The 16,811-nt window shown below is 38.6% G+C and overlaps 1 protein-coding gene across 5 annotated transcripts in view; it reads right to left on the reverse strand.

Moving 5' to 3' along the window:
- Window positions 1-16,811, reverse strand: part of TUBGCP5 (tubulin gamma complex associated protein 5) — a 37,917-nt gene that overhangs the window by 4,676 nt on the left and 16,430 nt on the right. For 4 of the 5 annotated variants that reach the window (XM_045561098.1, XM_045561097.1, XM_045561100.1 and 1 more), the window contains exons 11-21: window positions 16,415-16,617; window positions 15,290-15,405; window positions 13,485-13,753; window positions 6,883-7,081; window positions 6,037-6,225; window positions 4,757-4,939; window positions 3,020-3,104; window positions 2,796-2,916; window positions 2,131-2,309; window positions 809-934; window positions 103-191 (exon numbers count right to left, since the gene is read on the reverse strand). In XM_045561098.1, the coding sequence (XP_045417054.1) occupies window positions 103-191; window positions 809-934; window positions 2,131-2,309; window positions 2,796-2,916; window positions 3,020-3,104; window positions 4,757-4,939; window positions 6,037-6,225; window positions 6,883-7,081; window positions 13,485-13,753; window positions 15,290-15,405; window positions 16,415-16,617 (1,759 nt within the window). The remainder of the gene's footprint in view (window positions 1-102; window positions 192-808; window positions 935-2,130; window positions 2,310-2,795; window positions 2,917-3,019; window positions 3,105-4,756; window positions 4,940-6,036; window positions 6,226-6,882; window positions 7,082-13,484; window positions 13,754-15,289; window positions 15,406-16,414; window positions 16,618-16,811) is intronic. The other variant, XM_045561101.1, reaches the window with a different exon arrangement.

Below are 16,811 nucleotides of genomic sequence, written 5' to 3' on the forward strand. Positions count from 1 at the left end.
TTATGATGTATTGCCAGATGACAAAAGCCTCCTTGAATGAAGGCAGTTAAAAGAGAAGCTAAAATGGTCACCACACAGACGCTTCTTAAGCTACATACTTACCGCCAAGCCCCCAGGCCCGCGTGCCAACCGTCTGCAAACATGAGAGCCAAGTTCAACACTTTCATGATAGCTTCTTTCACAAAGCTGACCTGGAGACCAAAGTCAGACAGAACACAGACTCTGTAACTAGGTTTGGACACTGACACCAACATTTTTACCTAATTTAAATGAGTGTCACAGAAAAAGTGCATCCACACAGCGACTACCTTCTATATGTATAAGGAAGGATGCTAGGCTCTGAACCAAGCCCACTTGGGTTTGGGTCCATGTATTTACTATGCACACAATACAGGTGGCATTAGCAGTAGAGCCAAACCAACACAGCAAGTTACCAGTTTCCTGGGATGGCCATTTAAATTCACCAATGAAACTGGGACAAGTAATTCCAATGGTTGCAATATTACATAATTGCATATATTCACACTAAGCTGAATACACGATTACTCCACAACTGCAGACAGTTTTCCAAATGAATTCAAGTACAACACAGGTCAACTGTCGAAACACAGCTCTCATGTTTCTCTTAGATGTAATTTCCAGTAACAGGGAGCTCGTTTGCAACCTCATTTGATCTCGTCCTTCCTTAAAGAATATTCTGCAGGACAGAAGCTTTGTAATCACAAAATCCCAAAGCAGACAGACATCCCTACATGCCCAGCTTCCCTCCTGCTTTCATGGCCACATTTACAGGAGAAATCTCACATACCTTTTCTCTCAGCAGACATCGATCATGGATGGTTGACAAATACCTATAGTGAATTTTAATCAATTGATCTAAATCCTTAGCTTCCTCAACTTGATGTTGAAACTCCAGCCCTGTACTGTGCAGAATCTTGGAAGAGAAACATGAAAAGCTTCAATCAGCAGACTTCTTTGAGGACTCCTGTGCTGCACACAGAACTTTTTACCAACCTCTTCTGCTCCTCTCAAATTCTTCCTTCAATAATCATATCTGTAAAGTTTCATGAAGTACCATTCTTTACAGGCTGACTGGATGTGTTCTGATCCTAAGAGGACGGTGGGGCCAGTCTCGTAGGACACCTACTTGCACAGGGAATTGAATGCCCAACTCTGGACTAACAGATTTTCTGAGGGATGGGGCAAGTACATCAAACTGTATAGAAGATGCACTGATTTAAAAAAAATTATGAGGTAAATGTGTTATAAATGTAAGTATTATTTTTATAATACAAATAATTACAATACACTTACATGTTTTTACAAGTTCCATTTTTCATATATTGGTCTTTCTCTAAAAGGAGCACAGACATACTTCAAATAAAAAACCAAAAAACTAGGAAGAAACTTAAACTCCTACCATTTACTCTTAAGAACTAAGGGTGTAGGGCCAGCCCCGTGAAGGCCAGTAATACAGTCCGGAGGAGCACAGAGCACATCTGCCGTGCCCTTCCTGCCTAACACACACGCCTCAGGGGTCACTTCATCCAAACAAGAAGGGTCTTAGAACTCATACACCAGAATGGGTATGAATGAGGGGGTTTCTAAATTTTAAACCACAAATCAGTACTGTCCACTAATAATACTGCTCTTGCTCAAATATCTGAACTCCTCTTTCAGAATTTCCTCTAGAAGTGGTTTTAAGATGTATAAGAAAAGCAGTTTCATTTACTTTGTAGTGACTTCTTGTTTTTAAGAAAAAAGTATATGATCTGGCTGCATCTTCTTCCTTCATACCACACTAGCCTGAGAATTTGGGCTGTTATTAAATAGTGAAGACATTTTCTAGGGACAGTTGTCACCACTGATGAAATTTAAAGGACTATGCAGCAAGTTCTGAAGACAATTTCAAAAGGGGAGCTGCAGCTGCACCAAGGGGCCACTGGAGAGGAGGGACAACAGTCTCTGAGTACACATATTCTGGTATGTTTTAAAAAAACATTTTCCCCACTGCCATGTTATTTTATGATCAAATTTGTTATATGCTCCATTTTCACAATCAGTAAGGATTTTGTGGACTCTACTGTATAAATAAGGTGACAGAACTGAGGTAGACGGGTAGACACAAACCCTGGTCATGATGTAGTTGTGTAAGCTGTTCACAAAATGCATGAGCTTCACTCTTAAGAGGAACATCCGATGAATCTGCTGTCTTACTGGTTCTTTTTGTGGTCCAAACTGAGCAGCTATGTCTTGTTCATGCAGAAGGCCTTCTTTAAGTTGTGGTTGTTCAGCAGTACTAACCAGCTCTAAAAAAGATTGAAAGAACAAACTGGGTGGGAAGAGCAGCGACGGCACCATCACACGGGGTGGGAACTCTGAGGGGCGCAGCAGCCCTGCAGAGAGCACCCTGGCACAGGCACAGCAGGGACCGGACTTCAGTGCCTTTGGAAGGCAAAGTGTGAAAAGTTCCCTGTATCACTCTTGTTTATCACTCTTGTTTATCACTGTCATGAAATAGGTAAAAGTCCCATTAACTTCTCACTAGAAATTTTTGCATAACCCAAGAAGAATATTTATTCTGGCTACATTCCTAATCAAGTTGTTGCATTTTGGATCAAATGTACATACAACTTCCTGATAGTTTATTCAGATACTTGATGTTTGTAACACTGTTGCTATGATACTCTTCATTTTGGCATTTGCTTACACAGAAAAAACAATCAAAGACCAACAACCTCTTTTTCCCAGGGCTAAAATTAAATTACAATTTATGTGCTGAAAGCAAATCTTACCACCAAATAGCAAAACATCCAGACTATATTTTGCCCACTTTATTTGCAATAAGAGAAGGAACACTTGATTGTAAATTTTTTGACATTCTGAACTTATGACAATGTCCACAGGCCATGGGACCTATAAAAACAAAAACAGAAAATTAGAATAAAAAGTAACCGATTACTTGAATGTGTTAATTTTAACAGAAAACAATGTTTGTACAAAGAATATGAGTATATACCTTGTAGCTCAGGGTCAGACCATCTAAGATATGAACAGGTAGTTTCTTCTTAGCTGTGTCAACATTTTCAAAAGATATAGATAGACTAAATAAAAGAAGTTTCAGTTTTAGTTTGTGGAAGTACTATCGCATATAGAAATATCTTTTAAAATAATAAGTATTTTAACATTTATTTACATAACATTCAGAAAAAGATACTGCATTTCATAAAAGGAACACAAATTTCCAACAAATGTGTATTTTCTAACATATACTCTGGAACAGAAAATTGGTTTTAGAAATAAGGGGAGGAGGAAAGCTTCTAAATAATGAGTTTAGTTATAAAAGAGATACTTAACAATGGTAATAAGTTAACTGGAAAAAAAGACCAAAGTTGGGGAAGAAAATATAATGGTAATAGGCCGGGAGCTTAATTCTGGTAAAATTTAGGCAACAGGCTCAGAAGATGAAGCCTCTGCTCAGGACAGGGGTTGGGGGAGGATGAGAATATCCTGTGAGGTAAGCCACGCTTGTGAGCTTTGCACCTTCTCGAGCCCCACTGGGATGAGATGCCACCTCCTACAGCAAAGGTGTCAGGACTGCTTTATCCATGGGTTCCTGAGATGGGCTGAATGACTCTCAGGTGAAAGAAAGCAACTAACACATACATGGAAATGTCCATGTGCCAGGCACTGAAAATGTCCTTGTCTCAGTTAATCCTCACAACAGTCCCATTGGTGGTTACTGAGAAATGAGCCAACTCTTCCAGTCACAGAGGTACTAAGAGATGACACCTGGATGCACACTACGGAGGGTGTAAAGTGAGGGGTTAACCTTAAGCCAGAGCTGTAAAGGGCAGTGTGTGATTATGAATTAGCTGATTTGTTCCAAGACAGAGTCAGAATTTTTTTTTAGCTCTTAACAGTCTGATACATTTGCATTCACTCAGTGCTCAAGAGGCATCTGCTAAATACTTTGTCAGATGCTGAGCTAAGTAGGCGATAGAGAGCTTATCTCTCCTCCCTTCTGGGGCTCCCAGCACAGTGTAGACACGTGAAGACGCAGAGCGTGCAGACCACTGCCAGACCTGGGAACAGGAGAGCATGTCATTGGGGGGGCAGGGGGGCAGAACAGCACTTGGGGAACCCAGAAATATTTCCAAGTCCCTAAAGTACAAAGTGTGGCAGGAGAGAGGATGGTGTGCATGTGTGTAAGACACAAGGATGGGAAAATGGAGCCAGACAGTAAAAAGCTCTCTCTTTCCTGAGACAAAGCTCAGCCCATCTATTAGGAGGCACCCATGAGGAGCCTGAGCATGTGTGGTGGAGGTCGGTGCCGGTGTTCTGTAGTCACTCAGGTGAGGCTCAAGTCCCTTCTGGTGGGAGGGAGCAAGGCTGAGAGCCACAGGCCATCAGGAGAGCTCTGAGCCAGCCCTGAGAGCGCAGGGGATGGTCCCTGGGTGGCAGGACTGATGAACTTGGCAGCCAGTGATGTGTGGGAGCTGAGAGAGGAAGCACAGGCTCCAAGCCCATGGGGGAGGCCACTGGACCCTGCAGGCTGCACGGTCCTACCTCGTCTTCTCTCACTTACTGGGAGTCACTTAGCTACCCACTGCCTCAATTTTCCAATATGAAAAATAATATTAGTAAGATGCATAGGGATAGTGTGAGGATGAAATAATATATGTATTTCATTGAAGACTTCCTGGTAATGGTTTGTTTTATACTAATTTTAAAAAAGGTGCCTTCCATATTTTACCGTGAACTATCTTCAGGATAACGCTGTCCTACTGCTTCTTGGAGTTGGACATTAAGAAAAGACACATTCTGCCAGGTTTCCTTTTCTCTTATTTTATCAAAAATTGATGTGTAGAAGTCATACATGGTGTCTCCACCTTCCATTAAGAAAAAATTCCTCATGGCCTGCAAGTACTCTACCAACCTGAATGGAGAGAAAATAAGCAACAGGAAGATCTTTGACATTCATAAGGCAGGATTCTGGAACAATGCCAGGTGTTACACCCTGACATTTTTAGTAAAACAAGTTTATAGTCTACATTTACTAAAATTAGAAATATTAACCCCTCTTAAAGACTTTTTTTCAATAATAAAAATAGCACATTTTTCTTAAATAATCAGAAAGAAATGTTATCTTTCTGTATCATTATAGAAAACAGAAAACTGGGCCAGGCACGGTGGCTCATGCCTATAATTCCAGCACTTTGGAAGGCTGAGGCAGGAGGGTCGCCTGAGATCAGGAGTTCAAGAACAGCCTGAGAAAGAGCGAGATCCCCATTTCTACCAAAAATAGGAAAATTAACCGGGCATGGTGGTACATGCCTGAAGCCCCAGCTACTCAAGAAGCTTAGCCAAGAGGATCATTTGAGCCCAGGAATTTGAGGTTGCAGTGAGCTATGATGACACCACCACACTATTCCGGGAAATAGAGCAAGACTCTATCTCAAAAAAAAAAAAAAAAAAAAAAAAAGAAAAGAAAAGAAAATAGGAAACTGGGCAGTCAGAAAAATGTAACAAAAAGAAAATTTATCCAAATCCCACCATGCATGAATTTCTACAGTTAATATTTGGAGTATTTCTTTCCAGTATTTTTTTATGCATTTAAAAAAATATAGTTCTACCATATTATATATTCTACTATTTAATCAACATAATTTTTATGAACTTTACAAAATTCATACATGGATACAGATATGCCACAGTTTAAAGAACTAATATCTATTACTAAGTAATTTCATGTTTTTCATTCTAATAGAAAACTTTGTGATGGGTATTTTTGTGTAATAAGCTTTTTTTGTATTTCTTTTGGGATAGATTCTCAGAAATAAACAAAATTAAATTTCACAACATAGTTATGAAAATACTGATGGTCAATTGATCCTTTCAAAAAAATCATTCACTGCATATCCATTTCCCACTCTAATAAAAACTGACTTAAATACAGGTTTTAAAATAATCTCAACTGTTCTTAAACTACAATCAGCTATTGACTACTTCCAAAACTAAATTACTCCTTTTCACCTGTAATCTTTTTTTAGAGTTTGCATGAGATTTCCACAGCAATCTAGATACTGCTTATCAATATGAGGATAAAGGCAAGATCTCAGTGTTAATTCAAAAGTCTGGCATGTCACAGATTCCGACGATCTATCCACACATACATCTCCACCAGCAAACTTCTCGTGAAAGTCACTCTGCTCCAAATACAACCTTCAAGAAAAAAATAAGAGTCTTCTTTTTATGAATTCAACAGAATTTAAGTCAAAACCCCAGAGTCCCATTTTTACCTTTGGTCCTAAAATTGCCAACTATTACAGAAAGAGAAAAACCCTTCTCCTCAAAATATCCTTTGAGTAAACCAGTCTTTCAGAGTCGCTGCTGCGTCAGGTCAGGTACTGGAGGAGGTCATCCTAGTTATTAGGGCTGCACACAGCGAATGCTGGCCATCAGAAAGTCAGCACTGTGTGGGCATTAACGACTTATTCCACTAGTCTAAGTGCCTAAAAGCATCTGAAGCCCAAGACACGTTTAACATCAAGGGAGACCCTGACACAAGGTGTGCCTGACACTCGCCTGTGACCTGGACTTTCAGCAGCATCTCTGGGGCGAGTGACGGCACCCCCGGGGCCTGAGGGGACAGAGGCAAGATGGCAGGGCTGAGCATGTGGACTTTCACAAACAACACAGAGGCCACACTATACATCTGAAATAAGGGAACAGAACATCCTCTTGTACTCTGTTCATCAGAATAGGCTACAAGAGCTTTTACGTTTAAGGCTAGAAAGTTCTACTGGCAAAACAAACAGTTATAAACATTGCACAGATTCTGCCATTTCAATCACTGAAAATCCTGCAGGTGTGCATCACCTTGCAAAGTTAATGGCAAGCAGGGGATCATGAATATCATCCAGTTCAAGATGCCTTTCAGCAATGGACTGCATCTTGATTAGGTTCTCTTTGGTTGCCTGCTGCTCAGTAAGAACCTGTGGAGTGGAATCTTCTCCATGTCGAAGCCGGGACTGTACAGATTCCAGAAAGAGGGTGTACAAGCTTTTTCTTTCTGCATCTGAAACAAAGAAATATGTAAAGTGAACTATGTTCTGGTGAACAATATTAAGTAACATTAAGAAATAGTAAGTAATGTCATCCTAAGACAGCCTGTTATTATTTTTCCTGTGGCCTATGAAGGTCCACCCTATTTCTTTACCTTTACCTTTACAGTGTAGCAAAACTAAACATTTTTATACCCTCTGTTAAAAAACTGCAAAGCTCATTATTAAATATCACATTACATAAGCTACTTTTTTCCGGAACAGAGTAATACCTTAAGCAGGACGCTTTAAAGTTAAGTTCCTACCGTACTGCATAACTATAACACTAAGAGAAGTCACAATTTCATTGGAAAAAACACTTCCAACAGTGGCCTGGAAAGCTCATTACGTTTTACCAGTCAGTTGAAAATGAAATAATCTACAAAGTGAAAATATTATTTCAAGTAGAAACAGTAATGTAAAATAATTAATTCAACACTGAGATGATTCACAAGTCAAATAAAAAAAGACCAGAAATTATATGATTTTCTCAATATCTATGATCAAGTCTGAACTGCTCATCAACAAATTCCTACCTGCCAGGGTTCATGGTTTTCAAGAGCTAAACACTTCGAGACCAGCTTGAGCAAGAGCAAGACCCCATCTCTACTAAAAAAATAGAAAAAAAATTAGCTGGACAACTAAAAATAGAAAAAATTATCTGGGCATGGTGGTATGTGCCTGTAGTCCCAGCTACTTGGGAGGCTGAGGCAGGAAGATTGCCTGAGCTCAGGAGTTTGAGGTTGCAGTAAGCTACGATGATGCCACTGCACTCCAGCCCAGGCAACAGAGTGAGACCCCCGTCTCAAAAAAAAAAAAGAAAGAAAGAATGAAAGAAACTCCTCATCTGTAAAGTCACACACAGACTGAAAGTGAAGGGACAGAAAAAGATATTCCATGCAAACAGAAACCAAAAGCAGGCAGGAGTAGCTAAACTTATAGCAGACAAAACAAACTTCAAGTCAAAAGCTATAAAAAGAAACAAAGAAAGACATTACATAAAAACAAAGGAATCAATTCAGAAAAAGAATATAACGTAAATATATTCACACCCAACATTGGAGCACCCAGACATAAAAAGCAAATATTATTAGATCTAAAAGGAGAGATGGACTCCAATACAATAATAGTTGAGGAATTCAACAACCCACTCTCAGCCATAGACAGATCATCTAGACAGAAAATCAACAAAGAAACATCGAATTTAAACTGCACCACAGACTAGATGGACCTAAACAGATACTTACAGAGACATTTCACCTAACAGCTGCAGAATACATATTCTTTTCATCAGCATATGGAACATTTTACAGGACTGACCATATATTAGGACACAAATGTTCAAAAATATTTTTAAAAATTGATATATCAAGTATCTTATCTGACCACAACGGAATAAAACTAGACATCAATAACAAGAAGAACATTTGAAACTATATAAATACATGGAAATTAAACAAGTTCCTGAATGACCAATGGGTGAAGGAAAAAAATCAAGAATGAAATTAAATAATTTGAGCTCAGTGGCTCAATAATCCCAGTTACTTGGGAGCCTGAGGTGAAAATATTACTTAATTCCAGGAGTTCAAGACCAGCCTGGGCAACAAGGTGAGACTTGGCTGTCAAAAATAAAAATAAATAAATAAATAAATAATTTCTTGAAACAAATGAAAATACAAACACAACATATAAAAACCTATGGGGGGCCGGGCGCGGTGGCTCACGCCTGTAATCCTAGCACTCTGGAAGGCCGAGGCGAGTGGATCGCTCGAGGTCAGGAGTTTGAGACCAGCCTGAGGAAGAGCGAGACCCCGTCTCTACTAAAAATAGAAAGAAATTAGCTGGACAGCTAAAAATATATACAGAAAAAAATTTGCTGGGCATGGTGGCGCATGCCTGTAGTCCCAGCTACTCGGGAGGCTGAGGCAGGAGGATCACTTGAGCCCAGGAGTCTGAGGTTGCTGTGAGTGAGGCTGACACCACGGCACTCTAGCCCATGCTGTCTCAAAAAAAAAAAAAGAAAAAAACACCTATGGGACACAGCAAAAACAGTATTAAGAGGCAAGTTTAAAGTAATAAATGCCTACATCAAAAAACTACAAACATTTCAAATAAACAATCTAACACATCTAGAAAAGTAAGAACAAACCAAACCCAAAATTAATAGAAGAAAATTAAGATCAGAGCAGAAATAAAAAAAATTCAGGGCCGGGCGCAGTGGCTCACACCTGTAATCCTAGCATTCTGGGAGGCCGAGGCAGGTGGATCGCTTGAGCTCAGGAGTTCGAGACCAGCCTGAGCAAGAGCGAGACCCCGTCTCTACTAAAAATAGAAAAATTATCTGGCCAACTAAAATATATATATATAAAAAAATTAGCCGGGTATGGTGGAGCATGCCTGTAGTCCCAGCTACTCGGGAGGCTGAGGCAGTAGGATCGTTTAAGCCCAGGAGTTTGAGGTTGCTGTGAGCTAGGCTGACGCCACGGCACTCACTCTAGCCCGGGCAACAAAGTGAGACTCTGTCTCAAAAAAAAAAAAAAAAAAAAATTCAGACTAAAAAAAAATTACAAAAGGTCAATTAAAGAAAAAGTTGGTTTTCTGAAAAGATAAACAAAATTGACAAGCCTTTAACTGGACTAAGAATAAAAGAGAGAAGACCCAAGTAAAACAAATTAGAAACAAAAAGGAGACATCACAATGGATATTACAGAAATACAAAGGATCATTAGAGACTATGAACAACTATACACTAATAAATTTGAAAACCTAGAGGAAATGGATACATTTCTGGACATATACAACCTACCAAAATCAAACCAAGAAAAAATAGAAAACCTGAGAAGATCAATAAAAGTAAGAGATTGAATCAGTAATAAAAAGTATACCAACAAAGAAAAGTTGGGACTGGGATGGCTTCACTGCTGAATTCTACAAAACCTTTAAAGAAGAGTTAATACCAATTCTTCTCACAAACTATCCAAAAAAAATTAAAGCAGAGAAAATTCTTCCAAAGTCATCCTATGAGGCCAGTATAACCCTGATACCATAACTGGACAAGGTACCCCCCCAAAAAACCCCCAAAAAACAAAAAACAAAAAAACTACAAGCCAATGTCCTTGATAAACATAGACACAAAAATCCTCAACAAAATACTAGCAAACCAAATCTGATAGGGCATCAAGAAGGCAATACACCATGATCAAGTGGGATTTATCCCAGGAATGCAAGAATGGTCCAACATACCCAAATCAATAAATGTTAAACATCATACTAACGGAATGAAGGACAAAAACCATATAATTTCAACACACAGAGAAAAAGCATTTGATAAAATTCAACATCTCTTCATGATAAAAACTCTTAATAAGTTAGACATAAAAGGAAAGTACAGCAACATCATAAAGGCCACATATGATAAATCCACAGCTAACATAATACTGAGCTGAGAAAAGCTGAAAGCTTTTCCTTCAAAAACTGGGACAAGATAAGGCTGCCACTCTGACCATTTTTATTCAACATAGTACTAGATGTCCCAGCCAGAGTAATTTGGCAAGAGAAAAATATTAATATAAAGGACATTCAAACTGGAGAGGAGGAGGTCAGATTATCCCTGTTTGCAGACTACATGATCTTATATATAGAAAAACCTAAAGACTCTACCAAAAAGCTTTTAGAACTGATAAATTAATTCAACTGATAAATTAATTTAACTGACAAATTAAAGTTGTAGGATACAAAATCAACATTTAAAAATCAGTAGTGTTTCTATACATGCACGATGAGCTAGTGAAAAAGAAATCAAGGAAGCAATCCCAATATATAATACCTGGAAAAAAAAAACTACAAATAAATTTAACCAAGGAGGTGAAAGACCTCTACAAGAAAACTACAAAACACTGATTAAAGTAAATGAAGAAGATACAAACGGAAACACATCCCATGCTCATGGATCAGAAGAATTAATATTGCTAAAATGACCATTCTATCCAAAGCAATCTACAAATTCAATGCAATCCCTATTAAAATACCAAGGTCATTCTTCACAGAAATAGAAAAAAAAATCCTAAAATTTGTATGGAATCACAAAAGACCCTGAATAGCCAAAGGCATCTGAGCAGAAAGAACAAAACTGGAGGCATTATACCACCAGACTTCAAAACATACTACAAAGCTGTAGTTACCAAAATTGCATGGTACTGGCATAAAAACAGACACATAGACTAATGGAACAGAATAGAGAACCCAGAAATTAATCCATGTATGTATAGCCAACTGATTTTTGATGAAGGTGCCAGGAACACTCACTGTGGAAAGGATAGACTCTTCAATAAATGGTGCTGAGAAAACTAGATATCCATACGCAGAGAAATAAAACTAGATCCTTACCTTTCACACTATAGAAAAATCAACTCAAAATGGATCAAAGACCCAAATGTAAGACCCAAAACTATAAAATGACTAGAAGAAAACATAGGGGAAACACTTCAGGACATTGGTCTGGGAAAGAGCTTAGGAATAAAACTTCAAAAGCACAGGCAACAAAAGAAAAAATAAACAAATGGGACTAAACCAAACTAAAAAGCTTCTGAACAGCAAAGGAAACAATCAAGAGAGGGAAAAGACAACCTACAGAATGGGAGAAATTATTTGCAAACTATTAATCCAACAGTGAGTTAATATCTAAAATATACAAGAAATTTAAACTTCTCAGTAACAACAAAAATCTGATTTAAAAAAAGGCAAATGATCTGAACAGACTTTTCTCCAAAGAAGTCATACAAATGACTAACAAATACATGAAAAAATGTCCAGCATCACTAATCATTGGGAAAATGCAAATCAAAACCACAATGAGGTATCATTTCACCCTAGTTAAGATGGCTATTATCAAAAAGACAAAAAATAACTAATGCTGGTGAGGACGTTGAGAAAAGGGAACTCATATACTGTTGGTGGGAATGTGAACTAGTACAGACACTATGGAGAACATTATGGAGGTCCCTCAAAAAAAAAAACCACAAATAGAACTATCATGTGATCCAGCAATACCACTACTGGGCATTTACCCAAAGGAAAGGAGATCAGTATGTTGAAGTGACATCTGCACCTCTATGTTTATTGCAGCACTAATCACAATAGCCAAGATACAGAATCAACTTCAGTGCCCAACAACAAATGAATGGATAAAGAAAATGTGGTTATATATACACAAGAGACATTTTATTCAGACATAAAAATGAATGAAATCCTGCCTTTTGTGGCCACACCAATGGAACTGGAGGACATTATGCTAAGTGAAATAAGCCAGGAACAGAAGTTAACCACATGTTCCCACTCGTGTGTGGAAGCTAGAAAATGTTGATCTTATAGAAGTTAAAAGTAAAACAAAGGATACTAGGGGCTGGGAAGGGTAGGGGAAAAGGAGGGATAAGGGAGGTTTGTTAAAGGATACAAAATTATAGCTAGATAGGAGGAAAAAGTTCGACTATTCTACATTATTATAGGATGACTATTGACAACAATATTTTATAGTTTTGAATAGCTAGAAGGAGGATATTGAATGTTCCCAACACAAAGAGATGATAAATATCTGAGATGATGAATATGCTAATTACTATGATCTGATTACTATACGTTCATTACATGAATTGCAGCATCACTATGTACCCCATAAATAAGTACAATTGATATGTGCCAATTAAATAATAATAAAGTAAAAAAAAAAGAAAAATGCCAGAGAATTATTATTATTATTATTTTTTTTTTTTTTGAGGCAGAGTCCTGCTCTGTCACCCTGGCTAGAGTGCCATGGCATCAGCCTAGCTCACAGCAACCTCAAACTCCTGGGCTTAAGCAATTCTTGTGCCTCAGCCTTCCCGTGTAGCTGGGACTATAGGCATGTACCACCATGCCCGGCTAATTTTTTTCTATATGTATTTTTAGCTGTCCAAATCATTTCTTTCTATTTTTAGTAGAGACGGGGTCTCACTCTTGCTCAGGCTGGTCTCGAACTCCTGACCTCAAGCAATCCTCCCGCTTTGGCCTCCCAAGTGCTAGGATTACAGGCGTGAGCCACCACGCCAGGCCCAGAGAATTATTTTTTAAAGCACCAGTCCTAAGGAATCAAAAGGACAATGCATGTGGAACTTATTGTCACTGCTTTTTCAAACACAGTGTTAAAAGTTTCCAATGATGAAAATCTTTTGTTCAATCAAGAGCAGCATGATTATTAATTCAATCATGGCAATAATTTCCACTAAAATAAGAGGGTTTGATGACTTTCAAACTAAAAAATAGTAGATACCTCAGGATGACAAGAGCGAACAGGGAGAAGTTGTCCTGACACTGAGGGAGACACATGAAAAAGGGACAGGCTACCTCTGGCCGCTGCCTGGCAGATGGTGCTCTCTGCGCACTGCAGGTTCTTCAGCAGCTGCATTGACTTGCCAGCCATTATGATCTGCTTCAGGACAGGTTTGAGGAAGGACACCATGGTGTGCTGTCTGCTGGAGGGCCCCTGGTCACTGCCAGAACTCGCACTAGCGTTATCACTCATTTTTTCTTCATTTTCTGTCTTTTCCGATACACTATATAATGTGTAAGTTGCATACCAGAAGTCTCTGTGATTTACCGGAACATTTTTGTTTCTAAAGAGAGTCAAAAGAATTTTAAACTTTAACCTCTCTTCCTAAAAAACAACACTATACCTATTCTAGTTAAGGTATGTTGTCCAGACATTCCAAAACGAATGCAATCTTCAGGCAAAATGAGGCAGTTTTAATCTGGACTCAGTTTAGCACAGAAAAGCAGATAAATACTCTGAATAATATCGGTAAAATTTAAGTACAGTTTCCTAAATTGGAATTAAACAAAATAAGACTAATTTGGTCCTCTTTAAAAGTACAATAAAATTTACCCATTTACCATCTCTTGTTAAAAAAATTTGCAGACTTCTCTACCTTTTTTCCCTAGAAAGATTCTTCACTGGACTGCTTCTAACAATGAAATTATGGTCACTCATCACCTTAGAAGAATAGTCAGAATCCCATTTTCACAAAAATTCTCATGTGAGACTGATGAAACAGGACATAGTGACAGACATGAGACTTAGCTGAAGGAAGGCCAGTTCATTTATATACGAGCCCTGTGTAAACAGTGTTACCCTTCCAGAACACTAAGGACTTAAAGTTATCCTTCCTAATGAGTTCAAGGGATAGCTATCAATAGAAATCATACATTTAAACAGACTTCAGGCCGGGCGCGGTGGCTCACGCCTGTAATCCTAGCACTCTGGGAGGCCGAGGCGGGTGGATTGCTCGAGGTCAGGAGTTCGAGACCAGCCTCAGCAAGAGCGAGACCCTGTCTCTACTAAAAATAGAAACAAATTATCTGGCCAACTAAAATATATATATAGAAAAAATTAGCCGGGCATGGTGGCACATGCCTGTAGTCCCAGCTACTCGGGAGGCTGAGGCAGTAGGATCGCTTAAGCCCAGGAGTTTGAGGTTGCTGTGAGCAAGGCTGACGCCACGGCACTCACTCTAGCCCGGGCAACACAGCGAGACTCTGTCTCAAAAAAAAAATAAATAAATAAAAAAATAAACAGACTTCAAATTTAAAACTGAGTTAAAAGAGTACAAGTAGTCCTACATTGCAGTTTATATGATTCTATTCAGAATAATCAATTAACTGAAGGGAAATCATCATAAATGGATTGACATTTTCCTTAATTGTTTTATTAAATATTATACTGAGATGGTTAAAAAATTCTGAGAAATAACTATATTAGAGGCATACATTTGACATTTTCATAGCTTTTAATGTACTGATAATTTACAATGGGAATAACTGAAGCCATCTGATATCACCTAAATTCATTTTATGTGAAGCAGTGTGCACTTTAGCATACCAGTCACCTATGAATCATCCAAAAATATAATTTGCTAAAGAAAAGCTATGAACTGACATAAAATTCGGACAAAGATATTTTTAATTGGCTGGTACTGACATCTACAAAAATGACACAGAACTTGCCTATGGTGACAACACAGCTCCGTCATTCGAACTGTGCTTTCTCAGTACTATCTGAAACTAACAAAAGCATTTGATTTTCAGGTGGGAGCAAATTAATGAAATCAGCACTCCCATGTGTCCTGAGTTCCCAGCTGCAACATCTGCCTCACCTCTGGATGATGAACTCCCTGGCGCCGTCCCACAGGTGCCCGTGCACAATCCACTCGTCCACTGTCTGCAGGTAGGGCCGTACTGTCTCCACCCAGAGAGAGAACAGGAGGGAGACCTGAGGTCGAGAGTGCACACAAGTCAACTCTCAGAGCGGCCTGATCACTAGGTAAAATGAGGTTCAAACAGTTCTGAAATGCCTTTTAAAAAGTAATCAGATTTCTGTGTTTTTTGGACACAAAGAAATTAAAAATCCAAAAACGTACACTATAAAATCCTTATGAAAAATATCACCTAAATATGAGATAACCATATTGTTTTAGTACATACAGGGACCCTCTTAAGAGTGAGAATTACACAGGGAAGCAGGTTTGGTTGCAAACAGGTATGGTTTCCTGATCTAAATATTACTACCAGCACAGTATCTACTACGACTGAGATTACTTCACTCTCCTACAGTTCTCAAAAAAGGACAAAAATGAGAGAAATTAACTGCCTTTCTATTGAAATGTAATACCAAATGGTGAGAAGATAAAGTTATACCAACAAATTAGAAAGTATGCACCCAAACAAGCCTGCAGCTTTCTAGATTAGTCTCTAGATTTGTATTTTTAAAAAATCGTGGTAAAAAAGTATAACATAAGATTTACCATCTCAACCATTTTTAAGTTCAGTGGTTTCAAGTACATTCACACTGTTGTGACAGATCTCCAGAACTTTTTCTTGTAAAACTGAAACACTGTACCCAATAAACAACTCCCTATTCCCTGGCCCTGGTAACCACCATTCCACTTTCTATGAATATGGCTACTTTAGGGACCTCACATAACAGATTTGTGTTCTCATATGGGAAAGGGTTATTGCAAATGTCTCTATAAATCAGCTAGGTATTTTTCACAGCTTGCTTCTTTGTTCTTGCCTCATCCTTCTGTTGATCTTGGCAATTAGAGCTGAAAAGCCAGTTTCCTGTAGCCTTGAATTTGGAAGCTAATTTTAAAACGCTGAACAACTATCTGACAAGCCACGACATTAGCATAATTTAACAAACAACTGTGATGGCTATCCACCACTCTTTTGCTGTGTGGGATGGAGTGACACACTTTAGACTAGGCAGAGGTCCCACATACAGTTTGCTCAGAGGCTTCTCCAACACTGTCGTATTCAAGAATGGCCTTGTACAGGGTGTTGAGCAGGTGAGAAGCCCGGACGACATTCCGAGTGTCAGGTGGAACTTCTGCTACTCCAGTACTAAACACTTTGTGCAGAACCTTGAGCTGAGCCAACCGAGATGACAACTTATCCACCACTATTGCAAGAGTTATTGTAGTATCTGCAAATATCAATAAATGAAAGTCAACAGCAAGGAAAAGTATCAGCATACAATATGTGACATAAATGCTCAGCTACTTATTAGGCTTATGGAAAGGCATGACAAAACAGAGGATGGTGGGTTTTAATCTCACATCACAAGGAACTAATTCCCCTAAGGAAGAAAGAACTGCAAGTTAGGGAGAAAGAGACAAC

The sequence above is a fragment of the Lemur catta genome, chromosome 9, assembly GCF_020740605.2.
Source record: "Lemur catta isolate mLemCat1 chromosome 9, mLemCat1.pri, whole genome shotgun sequence".
Lineage (NCBI taxonomy): Eukaryota > Metazoa > Chordata > Mammalia > Primates > Lemuridae > Lemur > Lemur catta.